The following is a 17,228-nucleotide window of genomic DNA, read 5'->3' on the forward strand; positions in this document are numbered from 1 at the left end:
TTTTTACCTGACATTAAGAACACCTTTATCAAATAGTCCCTTGTGCATGGACATAGTACATCCATACTGTTATTTTGGGGACATAATTTTTAATGGGAAAGTAGTAAGTATATTACACGCGTGGCTAAGAATTTTAAAAGGAGATTTCTGGTGGCAAACTCCTGTTAAGCACAGTCTATTATCAGGAGCAAGCCCTTAGAAACAACAGTTAGTGGATTGGTCCCTCAGTGCCATGTAGGAATTTCAGAATCTTCCTTTTGCTTTCTTCTTGGGGTTTCCACCCTGGAAATGCCCAACGAGGAGCAGAGCTAAGCTGTCTCCTAGCTCGCTGTGCTGTTGCTCATCGCCTCTCAGGGATTACTGCTGAGGAACAGGGAGCAATCCTCTCTTTCCTAGAGCTTGGGGTATTGCCTCTCTTGTGTGTCTTTGGCCAAAGTGGTCTAAGAGCACAACCCCAGGTAGCTCCACTGTCTCCTGGGGCTATTCCAGAGACAATAGCAATGGGTGGCTGGTGTTAGTACAGCAACACCCAGATGTGACAGCTGGGAAACCAATAAAGGCATTGTATTAGTGGCTTTAGTTTTACAAGATTTTCAGCAGCACGTGCATTGTCTAGGTGTTTAAAAGACTATTCCCTGCTCCTGTCCTTCCTTCCCGTGATGATATTGCAGAAAAGTTGTTTTCACTTATAACATTAAAGATTACAGATGTAAAAAGTCTCCAAGTGTGTCATCACTTATTTCGTCCAAACTTCATTACCATGATCTAGTTTCTGATTCCACCACCTCTTGAGTCGTAACCTAACACACTCAGAAGCTGTGACATGTCATAGAAATACTGTGGCGTCCATCACAGGTGTGAAGTCCCAGGCTTGGACTGACTGCAACAGACAATAACCAAAAAGAAATAAGAATTGCTACAACAGCTAAAAAATTGCTCTCCTGCCGCTCCTTTCAGTAGTTAGTACACAACATAGCTTTTAACTGCAGGAGATCTTAATCCAGTCATAATCTCAGGTATCCATCTATTTCAAAGGTCTCTGTAGATGCAGACAAATAAAAGAGAGAATCCCTTTTTACATTAAAAGAAACACTCTACTCCCCTCATCTCCTTTTCTCTCTCGGGGACTATCCTTCTCCTGGCTGTTACACACAAATGAATCTTTCTGTGTGTTTGCTATGTTTCTGTTATATTTTTCAACTGAACAAATCACCTTGCAGTTAAAGCCCTTCTCTGTTCTCACTCAGACTCCGCACTTTCATATGTCAGTGATGCTCTCCACTGATCAAGGGAATAAAGCCTGCAGGCTTCAGAACCAGGGGCTCTATAAAGTTCTCATCACCAGGTTACATCTAAAGCTTCATTTTTTTTGTGATTCATTCCATGATGGTGCAGAAATTAACCCTTCAGCCATTTAATTATTTGCATTCCCTGGCTCTGAATTCCTGTCAGCCTGTCGATACTGAGGAATCGCTATGGAGCACACTGCAAATGCGTGCTTCAGCTAGGTTTTCTGATTTCTTGATAACTCCTTTGTGAAATATGAAGAAAGGGTATTGTCCTCATACTGAGAAGCAGGAGGAAGCTTCTTTTGGAAGAAGTGATCTATTTTAGTGTTTTGGACTTCTGCATTTGTCACAGATGTTCACAGACTGGCAGTATTGAAAAAGAAACCACAACACACAAAATGTTTGTGCACATCGTAAGTTACTAAGAACAGAAGTTTATGTTAAATACATATCTATAAACCAGGAAAGGATTACATATAAATTAACACACTGAAAAAAAAAAAAGATGAAAATAGCACTTTGAAACTGTGTATATAATTATCGTCAACATTTTGAGGGTATTGTATTACATCCTCTTTCGATGCACATCTCTAGATTTCACGGGGCAATACCCTTTCTCCCTCAAGCTGGCAGAGCACCGCACATGATAAAGTGTAACAACAGGGTGATTTGCTCAAAAGCTGCTTGCATGGATACGTGCAGCTTTGCAATATCAGAGAACCACAAAACCACAAAGGGATTTAGAGCTATTTTTCATTTTAGAGGAAACTCACAGTTTAAAGTATGATAAGGAAATTATATTCCTTTGCTTAAGGACAGGAGAGCTCTATACTTTCTGAAGCCAGCAGCACTGCTGAATGGACTGGCTGAATTTCTGGTTCAGGTCACAGTGGCTGTATATGGAAAGAACCATTCTGTGTATATCAGAACCCCCTCTTTATACAAAAGATTCAACCAGCTTACTGAGTGCCACAGTTTCGACAAAATAGAAAAATACAGAATAAGAGATAACAAGGTAATAGAAGAGCAGGAAGCTTTAAACAAAGAATAGGATTATTTTAGCACAAACTTATTCTCTTCAGTTCCATTGACTCAATCTCCTGTTACACACAACCTACAAAACCCCCCCAAACACTAGTAGACTTGCCAGGCTTCAGTGAGGTAAAGCTGGATCTCCAGTGAAGCCAGATGAGAGCCATAGTCGGAAATACTACTCCTATCTTCTGAACAGAAGAGAGTCAGAGAAAACCAAAACAAACGCCCTAACTGATTCCAAGGGCTCTGGAGGCATATTCGTCTTGCTTCTAAAAAGCAGAAGAGGGAAAGTACCCTAACTGATTCCAAGGGCTCTGCAGGCATATTCATCTTGCTTCTAAAAAGCAGAAGAGGGAAAGAAAATTTCCCTCATTTTCATAACTGTTAGCTCAACAACAACCAAGAGAGAGAAAAAGAAATGAGGAATTCTATTATGTTACTCTTATTGAGTATCTCTGGTCTATGAAAAAAAGAAAGTAACAGAATAAATCAGAGATTTGTCTCTAATCATTATTCCTGTCCTGACAGAAGAGGGCCAGAAGAATTAATACTACGGGAACTCTCTTTAATTATCTCTTCCCTTGCCTTTATTTACTCTCCTAAGAACAGATCCATATAAAACTCAATCTCAGAAAAAAAGCAAGAGTAATGCATACATAAAGCATGGATCAATTATTAGTATTTTTAGTCAGTACACCCAATGGTTTGCTTAGTATCACCTACACCAAAAACCACTGTATTCAACAAAGATACACAAGTTTTTCAATATTGCAGGATAGAATTGCTCAAGAACTGAACAGTCCTTGCACTGAATTCCACACTTATTACATGTAGTTTTTGTCTGCTTCTGAAATGGCATTTGAAATTCTATAAAATACCTATCACTTTCTGGAGGAAAAAACTATTTACACATCAAGAATGTTGCCCAATTAAATATTGTTACAAGAGACCTTAACCCATGCAGTAATACTTATTAGGATCCTGTAATGGTCTCTGATTCACAGAAGGCTGAGATCTATGCTTTCCCATTTCACACTCCATCTGGTGAGAATATCTAAAATCTAAGTCTTCCTCAAGTCTGCCAGCTTTAGAACTTCAGAGCTCTTATCCTCTTATCACACAGGAAGGAAATGACTAATTTTATCTCAATAGCAAACCGACAGCAGATTGTGCTACCTCGAACACGCAACATCCAATCAGATTTGGTCATAGAACATCTATTACCAATAATAAACAAAGAAAATGGAAAAATCCTCCTCTGCAAATAGCTTAATTGATGTTTTGATGACTGTTATCTTTCTAAGCCTCACTATTTTCTACATACAGTGAAGATGTTTCTAGTTCCCTCAGTAACATATCGTCTGAGAACTACTGAGAGAGGAGCAAATCTAGAGGCTGGATTCATCTCACCAATTTGAATTAGGCATCTAGTTTAACTTAGAAATCTAGTTCCTTCCTAGCAAATGGAAAACGGTCTGTTCAAATCTTCATTCCACCAGTTTACACTTCTACTTTAGAACACCCTCTAAAGATTGGTTTCTGGCCACTATTAGCTGCTTAGGTTCCCTCTAGGGCCAATGGAAAGAGATGTGTCCCTTCAGGTGGCAACATCTACACTGGTGATTAGATGGATGTTATTCTCTTTTTCCATATTGTTTAAGAATCTGAAACCCAGATTTCAGAAAGTGCTAGTACTACCACTATTGAATGATAATATATGTGAAAGTAAATGAGAGAGGTAAGCAATGACAGATGGAAAAAAAAATGAAGAGGAGAGAGAAAGAAAAGATTTGGGGATGAAAAATGGTGGGAACACAGGAAAAGGAAATATAAAAAGGGAACAGGAAAAGAAAAAGAAAGTTAGAGAGAGGGGAACTTGACAGAATGAAAGTGAGGAACAGAAGAAGTAGAGATAAGAACAGGAAAGGCCTTAATAAAGGCAAAGGGAAGGAATGTGGGGTGTAAAGCAAATGAAAGGATAAATAGGAGAGGCCCTGCCGCAAATCCCGACACATTAGAAATCAGTGTTGGTTCTGAGCATGCAAATCAAGATAATGGCACAATAATTTCAATAAATAATTTACCACAGGAATTCAGTGCATCTATTTTAAAGGATTTGCAAAGTAGCAGTGGAGAGCTGAAAGCCTGACATTTAATAAATGCTTTAATCTGCACATCCTCCGTGCTGTTACGCATGATGATGATGAGGACAACAGAAATCACTGTGTGAATGTAGTACAAATATGTTTATATATCTGTCCTTTTTTTCATGAATTCAGCATTAACTACTGACACGAGCATTTCCTTTCAACTAATGTGTGCTAAAAGCCAAGATCTAAAAACGAAGCTGTCATCCCCAGGCTGCTGAGTGCTCGTGAGAATGCTGGCCCAACAAATTCTTCAGAAGTCATTACTAGGTCCCAGGTTAATTTTTTCTTGAGACTGACTCACTCTGTTTTTACAACTGATAATAAGATTCTCACTAGTTTAGGAGAAGGAGGAGGCACAACTGGGGCAAGCACATAGTACTGTGTAATTAGGAGTCTTGAATTAAAAATTCAAGTTGTCCAAACATGCAAATGGATTTGATGATCATAGAGCAGGTCCCAGTAAATGTCTGCTCACGTTATAAAACCCAGCACGTTCTTTGGTACAGAGAGCCAGTGTTCGTAAGGGATTTGCATAGACGGAGCTACATAAGAACCTGGTGAGGGCAAAGATTCATTAGGTGATACGTACATGTGAAACTCACATAACCCTTGCACACACAGCCTGCTTCTCATCGATGTTATTAACACTTCACTTCTAGTAATACAACGAGTCACATAAAACAGGAAAAGACAAGGAAGTGTAGCTCTCCCACACAAAACTGCTACTTAGTCAGTTTATTTAAAAAAATTCACACTTTCCACAAACTCTTATGTTAAGCAAGTCTAAAAAAATAACAGAAAACACTTAGAGAAGAACATCTTCCATGCAGTGAGATAATCATTCCTTGAAGGTGATGCTGCCATCCCCAAACAGTCAAAGGACAATGCAGAACACATTAGATGGGAGGGCTGCACTCCAGTTTAAGTCTCAAAATTCAGCAACAACTGACAGTAAATGCATAGGCCATTCTTATGACAGAAAAGGTTACACTCCAATCTTGAATACTGTCAGATAATCTCAGTGTAATGCACCATGGCCCAAGAAAGTTTGGAAATAACATTTCACATGGCAGGCTTTACAGCATGACAGGAGAAGACAGAACCCTATATTAAGAACCCTACAGTTAGTCAAATCACACAACATACAAAAATGAATAAATTAGAAACCCACTCTCATAACCCTTGTATAAAGATCTACCTTAACAAACAATGCTGCTCCAAACACATGAAAAATAACCCACATGCAGACTGTTTACTGCTTTATAACAGCAGCATGCATTGATTGTGTAAGAATATGATTCAGTTAAATATCTTAAATGCACTATGCACAGGTGTAACAGCTCCCCACCTAACTCTGTGAGGTCTTATCCGTTTGTGTTTAGCTCTTAATTGCTAACAATATATTCTGGTGGATCAAACACTGTCCAGTCTCCTAAGGGTGATGACATTTAGTCCATTTTATGTAAATGCACAACTTCATGTAGATAGAACAGAAATCTACACCTTACTCCAAATGTGACCTCACTGTAACTATTACTTTAAAATAGAGCCTAATTTTAAAGAACAGACTGCTGCCTCACACATGCTAGTATGACTGCGGCTTGAAGAATGACACATGTGCCTTACATAACATGTACCTGTAGTCTTTCCACCTCAAAGTAACTGGAAGAAGTAAGCTTCACTCCTAGTTGCAGGTTGCCATTGTCCTTGATGCTCTGATCATTGACAAAATTTTATATCCTTGTAAGCTTGCTTACAGCTGCATGAGCATCTCCGCCAGCAGAGCACAAGACACACAGAAGACAACGGGATGCCACTCGACAAGAATAAACCTACAGTAGATCACATGCAGCCTGGCCTAGGAAGGACAAAACCTGACCAGGAATCAGAAGGAGCTCGCTATTTTACCGCTGGAAATCAGAATTGTCCTTTCACATGGAAATGGCTGTACTTGTTTTATGAATAGATTTTTCTACTTTCTGCATTCTGGTCACCTCCTCTTCTTCTTGCTCTGTGTCTTCTTGTACCAGTGTCGTGGGACTGTGTCACATAGCTCCAGAAACATACACCCACCATCCTCTCTCTCAAGCTTACCATCTATATATAGTAGGTAGAAAGGTGCCGGGGGCTGCCTTACTTCCCTTTTCTGCTGAACAGAGGTTGTGGGCAACTTTCAAATCTGAAACCATTGCGGAAGAAAGTCTTAGAGGAAGTATCTCATAGCCACAGAGAGCTGTGTGCTCTGGATGGAGCAGGAGAGACCTGAGAGACCTCAAGCAGGTGCTCCTTTTCTGCAGATAATACAGCTGGGGCTCATTAACAATCCTGTGTCACCAAAGAAGCCTTGCTGTACCTCTGCAATTGAGAGCAGGAAAGCCACTTCTGGAAAAGAGAGACACAATTCACCTTCCTTTCTGCAGGAGGGCTCCTTTAAGTCCCTTCTATAGCAATTTAAAGCACAAATTATCTGATTCTTTACCTAAGGAGACTGTACTTCATTTCTGTAAGTGGTCACCTCTCTATGCCCTTGTCTTGCTGTCTTGGGGAAGAGATAATACCACGTACTCGGCAATTCTATATTTCCTACCTTCAAAGCATTGCAAGGAGGAATTAAGCATTTGCTTTTGCTTTCTCCATAACTAAGTCCATTGCTCTGATGATATAGAATAAAATGCCATAAAGCTTTTGTGTGGAAAACTTATCCCAGAAGACTTAACAAACCATTGGAAGAGTCTAAACTCCGCTCTTATCAGGAAACTCTGTCCAGTTCAGTTCATGGTTAACACGTATTTTTCAAAAAGACCAAAGCAGTAAAGTATTAAAATAGTAATAAATCCGTCTCTCCATCTTCACCTGAGTGTGGTTCTTGAGAATGAGTCAACATAAGAAGTATGAGAATTTTATTGAATTCTCTGCTGACTGTGGAAATAAATATTTGTGAAAAAAACAACTGTAAAGTGATGCTAGAATTACACTTCATCTCTGAGCATCCTAGACTTTAAGCATGGGCAGCTGCCGCTAAAACAGCATCTACAATCAACACTACTAAAGCAAGAATTGCATGATTATATGCACCATCTTTAGAAGATGTCTAACAGTACAAAGGGTGGTAACCAGCTAAGAGTCAGTGCAAGTTTTGTTTTATTCTCCTAACTCATGCCCTGAAGCATAACAATTCCTTATGTGCTATCTGCATTAACTGTACCTCACAGCATGAAGTATCACAAGCTAACAACAAAAGCATTTGCAGAATGTGCAGAAAAGCATTTGCTTTAAATGGTGTTGTGTTTGTGTACGAAGTAAGGTCACATGCAATATGAGCACTGGTAAATGGCTCCCACACGTGAGGATTGATTTCCCCTATTTCTCATTCCCACTCAAGGGCGCAACTCGTAATTAGGGTCAGATTTTCAAAGAGCGTAGGTGGCATTTAAGCATCAAAATAAATGGCCAGTTTTTTGCAAGACTTGCCTTAGACTGTGGGGTAAGATAGCGTTATGAATCACAGAGCTGCTGAGTGTTAAGCACTTTTAAAATCAGGTCTTCCTTACCTGCTTAAATTGAAGCTGAGCTCCTTCAAAAATCTTTTTTCAACTGGAACATTTTTGAAATGCTAAGTATTTGAAAAATGGGCCTTTAAAGCTTCGTGAGGTGCTAATTTTTACATGAATAGGAAAGTGCTCTACAGAGCACCTATAAATCTGTCTGGCAGCAGTATTGAAGTAGTTCTGATCCTCAGTATTGTATAAACTCTCCAGCAGTACACATTCCACAGGGAAGAGGGCAGATACTGTGTCAGTACCTTTCTCAATCCATGAAAGAAATATTTTGCTAGCTAACAGGTGATGGTAAGCACTGCTGATGCATCATCCTCTTTTCAGCCTGTTGTCTCCAACTACAATTGAGATTTTAAGAATTAGATGAAATTTTAAGCTTTGAACCCTCTGAGACATAATAAAAGAAGGGTTCTTTCTACATGACTAACAATATTTCTTTCTATGAGGAACAAAAACCAAAATTATTTTTCTTATGGTCAAAAATTAATACAGTGTAGAAGCCACATGAGCCACATGACTCTTTTTCCATCATTATTTGTTCTATTTATGTTTTTCTTCAAAGCCAGTAAGTTCAGCCTTGCAGAATCTGTACTGCTGACTCAGCTAACTGAGCCAAAACTCATAAAAATATTTTTTAAAAGGTCCAATGATTTTATTTTCTAATCGTAAATATGAAATTTAATTAGCATCTCATTGCTAACTAAGTCACCATGGAAGACAAGACTGAGGAATTAAGCGCAGGGATGGAACATCAAGCGTAAAACAAAACAACTGTTATGCAGAAGCCCGCTTAACTCCTGCTTTCCTCCACTCAGGTCGCAGATCTTTCAAAAATTATGTGCTGCCTTCACAGGTTTCCTTCTTTGATGGCAAGGCCCTTCTATCTTCTATGGCAGTAATTACTCTAGCATGACATAGCATCATGCAAAATACAAAATAAAAACAGATTAGGTTCACTCTGGATTAGAATCAGAAGCAAGACAGAGCAAGTTGGATCTCAATTCAAAATCCTGTTTTGTCATAAGCTGCCCAGGTCAGTGTTTCAAATCCTATCAAAGCAACACACTCATCAACTGAGAAAAGAACTCATATTATTCTCCAGGGTACTGCAAACATCAGAAAGATTAAAGGACTTTTTTTAAAGGAAGCATACGAAGAATTTTAAAAGCCTCTTTAAAATAGGAAATGTGTCTAGCCTTTTCATTATTAGCATTCCTAGAATGTATGTCCCAGGCTGACATCAGCACTGATGTTGGCATCACTGGGTGAAATACTGTCTCCTGTGAGCTACGTCTGCTGGAGGTAGAACTCTTGACTGTGTTCTTGAGAGGACAGGAGCTCTTGATCTGTCTTTGCTCATACATGCCTGTAGGAGAGGGTTACGTGGATGCAGTTCCCTGCACAGCAACACAGATGGTTACCCGAGGTGAAGGCAGGGACAGGTGTTGCTCTACTGTTGCTCCATGAGGTGCTTCAGTGAGGGAGCACAAAATACTGAACATCACGGAAGAGAGGACTTGGTGAGAAGTGGGCAAGTACCTTGGGAGAGCTCTGAAAGGGCTGATGAACTACAGTAACCACAAAACTGTACTTTCTCCTTATGCTCACACTGAAATTGTTCATAGCAAGTCAGTGTGGGAGGAAGTGTTTACAGGACCTGTCCTGAGAGCAAATAATTATTAATAATTCCTGGATTACTAGAAAAGCTTTTGGAGTAACTGCGTGGGCACACCCCTTGGTTGCTCTCAATGACAACACCCTCTAGGGTGAGAAGGGCTTTATTAGTGCTGGTCCTTATTACTTATGGGTGGGCAATTTTTAATTCTTGTACACTCCCTGATGTGACTTGAAAGCTGTAGACATCCTATTTAACAGGTGTGCATCCAATATTTCTACTGCTATCCTGCTCAAATAGCTTTGGATTTATGCACTGTTATCATGTTATAATGATGCAGTTGCAATGAGTTTGCATTTTTCTGCATTGCACAAAGTTCTACAATGCATTGCATCTCCATCATTAAAGTCACAGCCTTCAAAGTGCCATTCAAATTCTGACCATTTCTGCCTTAGACCTAGCATTTTCCAGTTGTTCTTTGCAGGTGAAAGAGTTCAGTCCTTCCTGATACCGTATTCTCACATGACTTCTACAGCAACTATCGAGCCAGACACTACTCTCCCAGGTGTGCAACCCCAGTTGTTCAGTGATTCAGTGAAAGAGTTGCTGTTAGTAGCATTTAATCCAGTAAAACTGCCTGGATACTGCTCTCACTATGGATACGGGCAAGCCACAAAACCACCATTCTGCAGTGTAACGCTCCATATGAAAATGCCCAGGTATCACTCTTCCTTCAGATCTCAGATCTCATAATTGCAAATTAAAACAAAAACAAACCAAATTGATTCAGTGTTTCCAGCCTTACAGGAAATGTAGTGCTCCCTCACTTCTTCCTAACAACTAAAGGAGAAGAAAAACACTCTTTTCTGTCCTAACACAAAAGTTTAAATATTTTTTGTTTCATACCACATTGATATCTTTCATGGTGTAAGTTGCAAAAATGAGAGAATAAAAGACAGAAGGAAATTAAACCTTTTACAATAAAACATGTTAGTCTTGGGTCTTCCTGAAAAATATGTAAATCGAAATACAGGAATATGTTACTGGCAGGATGAAACACACCCAAAATCTTCGTAAACAATTAAATGTTGAGACTTATTCTGACTTGTTTTGGCAGGAACTGTGAAGGAAGACTAGCAGTATGGTAGTAGAGGAGTCTGATCTTCAGCTTGCTTATTTACCAGGAGAAAATCAGCTCAGCAATAGTAAAGAACGTGGAAAAGGTTTATGGAATTTTATATTTTGAGTCAGTGCAAGTTATTAGTGAAAGGAGTTTGACGATCTCACTAACTATATCATTATGAACTACAAAAAACACATGGAATGGCAACTACCTTGATGTGGTGCTCAGGGACACAGCTTAGTGTTGGACTTGGTAGGATCAGGTTCACGGTTGGACTCAATGATCTTAAGGGTCTTTTCCAACCTAAATGATTCTATGATTCAGAAAAAGCCAAGAAATAGAGATGCAGGCAGCAGCTGCTGGATAGATGCTGTGACTTGTTCTTGTAATAGACTGGGGTGTGCCAGTAGACTTTGGAGAGGATCCATGCAAAACTGCAACCAGGAAGGAAATGTTATTTTAAACACAGACTTCATGCGACAGATCAGTTTGGTCAGTGAATGGTAAATGTCACTGGTATTTTAATTGAGATGGTATAAGCCAAAAGCCTTCAAATTATTTTCTAAATGTGATAATCTTTGAGTTCATGATCAAGGAGAAAAGATTTAATCACCAGTTGCACTGTAGTTTGGAAATGAAGTGTATTTGGTGTGAACTTTAGAAAAAGAGTTGAAGCAACCTTTGGTGTTTCCCCAGTTTGCTCAGGATTCAGAATTCACAGAGGGAAGCATTTGAAACATTTCTTTAATGGTGTTTCAAACCCTGGAGAAACTTACTTTTGTGCTCAAATATATTAGACAAGTGTAACAACCTATTAAGCACACTCATACTCATTTCAAGTATGGGCACGGCTAGATTAGAAATGTTTATACACATATAGAGCTGTAAAAAATGAAGTGGAAACAATCCATTAACGGCTAATGATAACCACATATGTACTGCTAGCATACAGCTTTTTCTGCATTCAAACGGAAAAAAAAAATCTTTATCCCATTTTAAACAGAAACCTGATGTTAAATTTACTCTTCAGTGCCTCAGTTACAACCTAAGGAAAATTTGCCAGCAAACAACCAGAGCTCAGGAGGCCGGTGGGAATCCTCTCATTGGATACACTGAAGCTGTGATCCTCTCCTGAGCTTCAGAAACCAGGGCTGACTATCAGACTTGGGCAAATAACAAGTATCTCTGTGTAAGGCCAAACTGGCCTCAGGGACCACAACAAACATATCCGTTAATACTACTTTACACAGATTCACTGAGGCAACAATTACTACACATAACATCACATACACAGTTGTACATGTATACATTTATCCTTTTGACAAAACCAGAATGTTATAGCATTTTGTTTGACATTTCTGATAGATTTCCAGTGAGATTTGACAAATTTCTCTTTCCTCTTGACTTGTTAAAGAGATTCACTGAAGCAGACAGCATTAGAAAGTAACGTCCCATCCAGCACCAAAGATAAAATAGGTTTTGCGGGACTAACATAAGAAGAATATTCTCTTCACTACATGTTCAGCAGTGATAGCAGACAACGCACAACATGTTGCCGACTTTTGGTGCTATTAGTAATGTACTTTTATGAGCTGTGAAAAAAACCCCTGTGTGTTTGCCTTTTGTATAAAAAAGCACAAAGGCCTTACCTGCTGGTAACATGTTAAATCAGCAAGCATGTGAATTCACGGTACTCACAAACTGTCGCCATTCCTAGAGCCCAAATATTTGGCAGAAGATTATGAAAGAAGAGAGATTTTCACAATCAAAGTTCAGATGAGACCTTTATGTTTAACTAAAGTCAGTGTGAAAACCTCCAGCCAAGGAGCAATCCACTGCCCGCAGCCGGGACACACCGTGACGGGGTGTATGGCAGATCTGCTGTTTTGTCAAATTGCACTTTAAACAGACTGGCACCGTGTTCTCCTTTTGACTGAGCAGAGCAAAACTGAGAGGGTAATATAGGGAGATAATACAGACTAAAGAAGTAGAGAGAAAGAAGCTTTTATCACTCGTTGGATGTATGCCACAGAGACCAATTATATACATTTGACAGCAACCATTATAATTCCAGAGTCCTTGAACAAATCACAGTAGAAAGGTTGCCTTCCTGAAAATGTTCATTGCCATTAAATAACTGACCCAGACTACAGGGTGAGGGCAGCACTTAAGAGAGAGTTTGGAGGAAGGGAGGAGATGGAGAATCTTATTACACATACACCTGAGAAAACCCCATCACTTGTTCTGAAAAAGGAATTGCAGATTCACTGCAGATACTGTATTCTCAGCAAAGCAGACAGTGTTCTGAGAATGCAAATTCCTACAGACAGCAGAGACAAAACAGCCAAGACAAACATAATGTCTCGCTGATACCAGTGGCAAAACTTGACTGAACTCGGTGAGGTTTATCATTTTACCCTCCAGTTTGGAAGTCACAAGACCCGGTCCCATATTCCTTGTTCTTTTAAGTTTAGATTGCTATGGAGGCTACTTACACAGAAAGCTGCCATAGGTCAAATTCCACCATCACTTAATGACCACATCTAAGCAAAACATTGGTATTTCATGAAACATGCATTTCAATATCAAAGAGACAGTCGAGACGTCTGCTAAAAAGCGGGTAGCTTGTTCTCTCTCAAGAATATAGGCATAATAAACAATAAGTTTCATCCTCTGTGAGCAATCATTCCATATATCTGATTAAAAATTTCACCAAGCAACAGTATATAAACCAAGGTCATTTGGTATATGGCATTCAGATTTTTTCAGTATATCCCAGTTGTTTGGGATGCATCCTTCCAGAGAAGGTTCAAATTGCCTTTAACAGATACATGCAGTCAGATGCAGGTTCTCTTTTCACCCACGTTGAAAGTTTTTTTTCTCTTAATACAGAGTTAAATCTAATTGGAAGCAACTATTCGCATAAGAACAGGGAGTCAAAAAATGTGGTTCTGAATTTCTGTCCTGGGGTTGGCCCTCTCAATACAGCAATTTGCTGGGCAGGATGGAAAGTTTCCAGGCTCTTTACAGCTGAAATTTCTCCTCTGCCAGACACATGGCTCAAGAAACTAGACACACACGCACAAAAAAGAATTGCTGACTCCAGGTCCCCTTGCAACTGTCACAACCCAACTTTGACAATGCCCATTTTTAACTCAACATACAGACAACTATCATGATGAAAAAGAAAAAGGAGGGAGGGAGAGAGAGAGAGAAGAGATGACGTCTCAGCCAATTTATTTCTGGGAGATATCAGAGTCTTACAAAAAGAACCAGTAATGAGGGCACAGAATACTGAAAAAACAAAGCACAAAATCATCATGCAAGTTTTGCAGAATAACTAAAAGTAACACAAGAACTTTTCACATCACAAGATGAGTTGTAACAAAGTAAGAAAGAGTCATAAAATGAATCTCTCTTATTTTATTGTTTTAGGCTTGTGGACTTTTCGCAAGATCCAAAAGACAAAGATATTTTAATATACCTGCTTCTGTATTCAGAAGAGAATGCTCACAGCTCAAAGGCCACAGTTTGCTAGCTCTGAATCAGAAAGGATGTATTATAATTGCAAACATAAAATTTAAGCTCCTTTCACTCATAAGGAGATGGACACTTTGAGAGAGCAGGACAGATCGCTAAGAGAATTCTCCCACATAATAATTCTCTTATTAATTCAGCTGAGTTTAATATGTGATCCTTATTCAGTCCCCAAAAGCCCACATTAGAACATCCCTAGAAATAAATCTTCAGTCTCAATAGTCCTGCTTAAGAAGGTGAGGCTAAAAGGCTTCATCAAAGAAGTGTACTCATTTGTCATATCCGGCTCAAAGCTTACAAACTTAAACAAGGAATAATACCAGATATTGTCTTTGGATGCAGTTTTTAGCCATACCTGATCTCAGTGACTCACAAATATATCTGGTGTAAAAGAAATGAGCTGTTTCCAGATCCTAGGAGCAAAGTTAGTCCCACTGCAGCATTAGAGTTGAGAACCTCTATCTCTGAGATTTGAAATGCCATAGGAATCAACAGGACAAAAACTACACCAGTCTCGGACGAGAAGTTCAGCTGTGGGGCAGGAAGATTAAAACTTTATTAAGTTTAGCTCCTACTCTCCTGCAGCCTGCACATTCTGCAAAGGAAAGAGGAGCTGAGAGACTGCAATACTTCCTCCAGTTCCCTTACAGGTACTCAGTGGGGATGCTAAGACAGCACCGAGTAAGACCATCTGCATGAGTAGTTCCTCCCAATATGAATGCAACATCAAGATAAAAACAGATAGAGAAACCTGGTGAAGAGTTGTGGTAAGGACTTAGGAAGGAGTGGGATGATAGCAAGAGAAGGGACAGAATACACAGAGTCAGGGCGAGATGAATTTCTGAGTGGAAAGGAAGCTATGGCATGTTATAGGTGTAGAAAAATCTGTTCGAGACAGAAAGAAACAGAGAGACAGGATGACGGTGGTTATTTGTTGTGACTGACTAAATACGAGTTTGAGAACTGGAAGGAAGCTGTGCAAGTATAAAAGTCTTGTATCTGGAGATGCATCCCCAAACCTGTAAATATGCAAATCCTGCACATACATGGAAGGGGCAGAGAGGAAAGCAGCATGTGTGTGCAGGGACAATCCAGTGGAGAGGCAACAGCACAGTGCGTGCAAAATTAACTTTGCAGGGGCAGCAAAGTATGCTGTGTATGTGACCAAGCGGTTGGAGTGGGAAGTAGGAGTGTGTGAGAGAAGCTAGAGGAGCAAGGGGAAAGGGGAACACAAGACAGAGAAGGAACTGACAGAGGGGAAGGAGAGAAAGATTAAGAACATGGGGGAGGATGTACAGTCTATTGCACAGGCAAGAAAGAGAAGGTGGAGGGAAAGGAAAGGGACGAACAAGGGGAACATTTGTCACAGAAAATATGCTTGATGAAAAACAGGCATAAAAAGATGGTGTAAAAGATAGTAAGAGATACATTAGGGTTGAGAAAAGAAAAAAGGAAGTGAGAAGAACAAATTAAAAGAGAAAAAAGACAAAGAAGAAAGATTTTATTAGTTAACAGAAAGCATAAATCTCCAATGAAGAGATTTAAAAAAACGCCAAGGCACAACACACTATGGATAGAACCAGAAATTCCCTGGAGACCAGTGCTGATGACCAATCCTTTCATCTCCCCTCTCTAGACCTCCATTTCAACTCTCCTACCCAGTGCATGCTTTCTTTAAGAAGACGTCTGTACCTCGAGCTACAGCCTATTGACCTCACCGTACCCTGAGCTCCAAGTATCCGTGCATGCAAAGTACCACGAGACCTGCTGAGGGCAAGGAAGGTGCAGATGCAATTGTTTTCAAAGAAACATACTCTTGAAAATGAACACAAAAAAGGTGAAAGGTGAAAGTAGAATTTGTAGTGATTAGAGTCAAGTGCTGTCCTAGCCAGCAGAGAGGTGGAGCTGCTTTCCTTACCTTGGGTGCTCATGAGTGACCAGGCTGTCTCGCTGCAGCTGCTGCAGGCTGAAACTCCCTACGTCGCCTCCATGCAATTTTCAGTGTCTTTCCAGGAGTCTTGGAGAAGTTATTTGTGCTCTGCAGCTGTTGAAAAGTAAAGGAAATGCAAGGAGTAAAACACCTCCTGGCCCCTAAAGTGACAAAAGTTTAGGGAGAATCAGGAACGAGGGAAGCAAGTGCACCGGTGTCAGAATGAGCAAAGAGCAACACAGAAAGTAAGAAAAAGTGTGTCAGAGGCTGGGAGGGGCGGAGAAGGAAAATGCAAAGATCTGACAGGAAACCAGACTATAAATCTGCTTAGGGTTTAAAAAAAACACATTTCTGCTCCCCAGCGATACAGCCTGTTTGCAAATGACTCTGCATGCAGGTGACAGCAGAGCCCTGAAGTACCGCTGTAAGCAAATAAAGAGGCGCTTTTGCCCCTTCCCCAGGAAGAACAGTGGGCAGAGCTGGCAGCAGCACCAGCGACGGGCTCAGACAGAAAAAGCAGGCTGTCTCCACTGCCTCACTTCTAGTTCTCCAGACTTTTAGTGCATGTTTCCCTCAGGCAAAAGGGGACACACTGAATGCCAGCCATACTGGTGCTGTGCCTCTCCGACAGCAAAGCAGCAGTCCTCACTTCTCAATGCACACGCGGGCTAGAAAGCAAGCAAGAAAGAAAAAAGAAAGAAAGGACGAAACAAAACAGAGTTTCAAGAACAGTTCTAGGCAGAAGGAGTTTTGCGTTTCAAAGGCCGTTCAAGAAAACATCTATTTTATTAATAGCTGCTTTTGCTAAAAAAGTAGCCAACAAGGTTTACTTTATGCAAGCACTAGATTATTTTACAATTGAATGCTACTTCAAACAATATATTTTCCAAAGGGATTCTCTGCTGACATAAAGAAGCCGCAGTATCTTGTATTGCTGTAATGCTGGACTCCAGGCTTAAGGCTACACAGGCAAATCCAACATTGACCTGCTG

At 40.0% G+C, this 17,228-nt stretch overlaps 1 protein-coding gene across 1 annotated transcript in view; it reads right to left on the minus strand.

Moving 5' to 3' along the window:
• Positions 1-16,495, minus strand: part of CARD11 (caspase recruitment domain family, member 11) — a 40,907-nt gene extending 24,412 nt beyond the window's left edge. The window contains exon 1 of the mRNA XM_010082299.1: positions 16,225-16,495. Within this exon, the coding sequence (XP_010080601.1) occupies positions 16,225-16,237 (13 nt within the window). The 5' untranslated portion in view covers positions 16,238-16,495. The remainder of the gene's footprint in view (positions 1-16,224) is intronic.
• Between the last annotated feature and the right edge of the window lie 733 nt (positions 16,496-17,228).

This window comes from Pterocles gutturalis, unplaced genomic scaffold, assembly GCF_000699245.1.
Source record: "Pterocles gutturalis isolate BGI_N339 unplaced genomic scaffold, ASM69924v1 scaffold23099, whole genome shotgun sequence".
NCBI classification, from domain to species: domain Eukaryota; kingdom Metazoa; phylum Chordata; class Aves; order Pterocliformes; family Pteroclidae; genus Pterocles; species Pterocles gutturalis.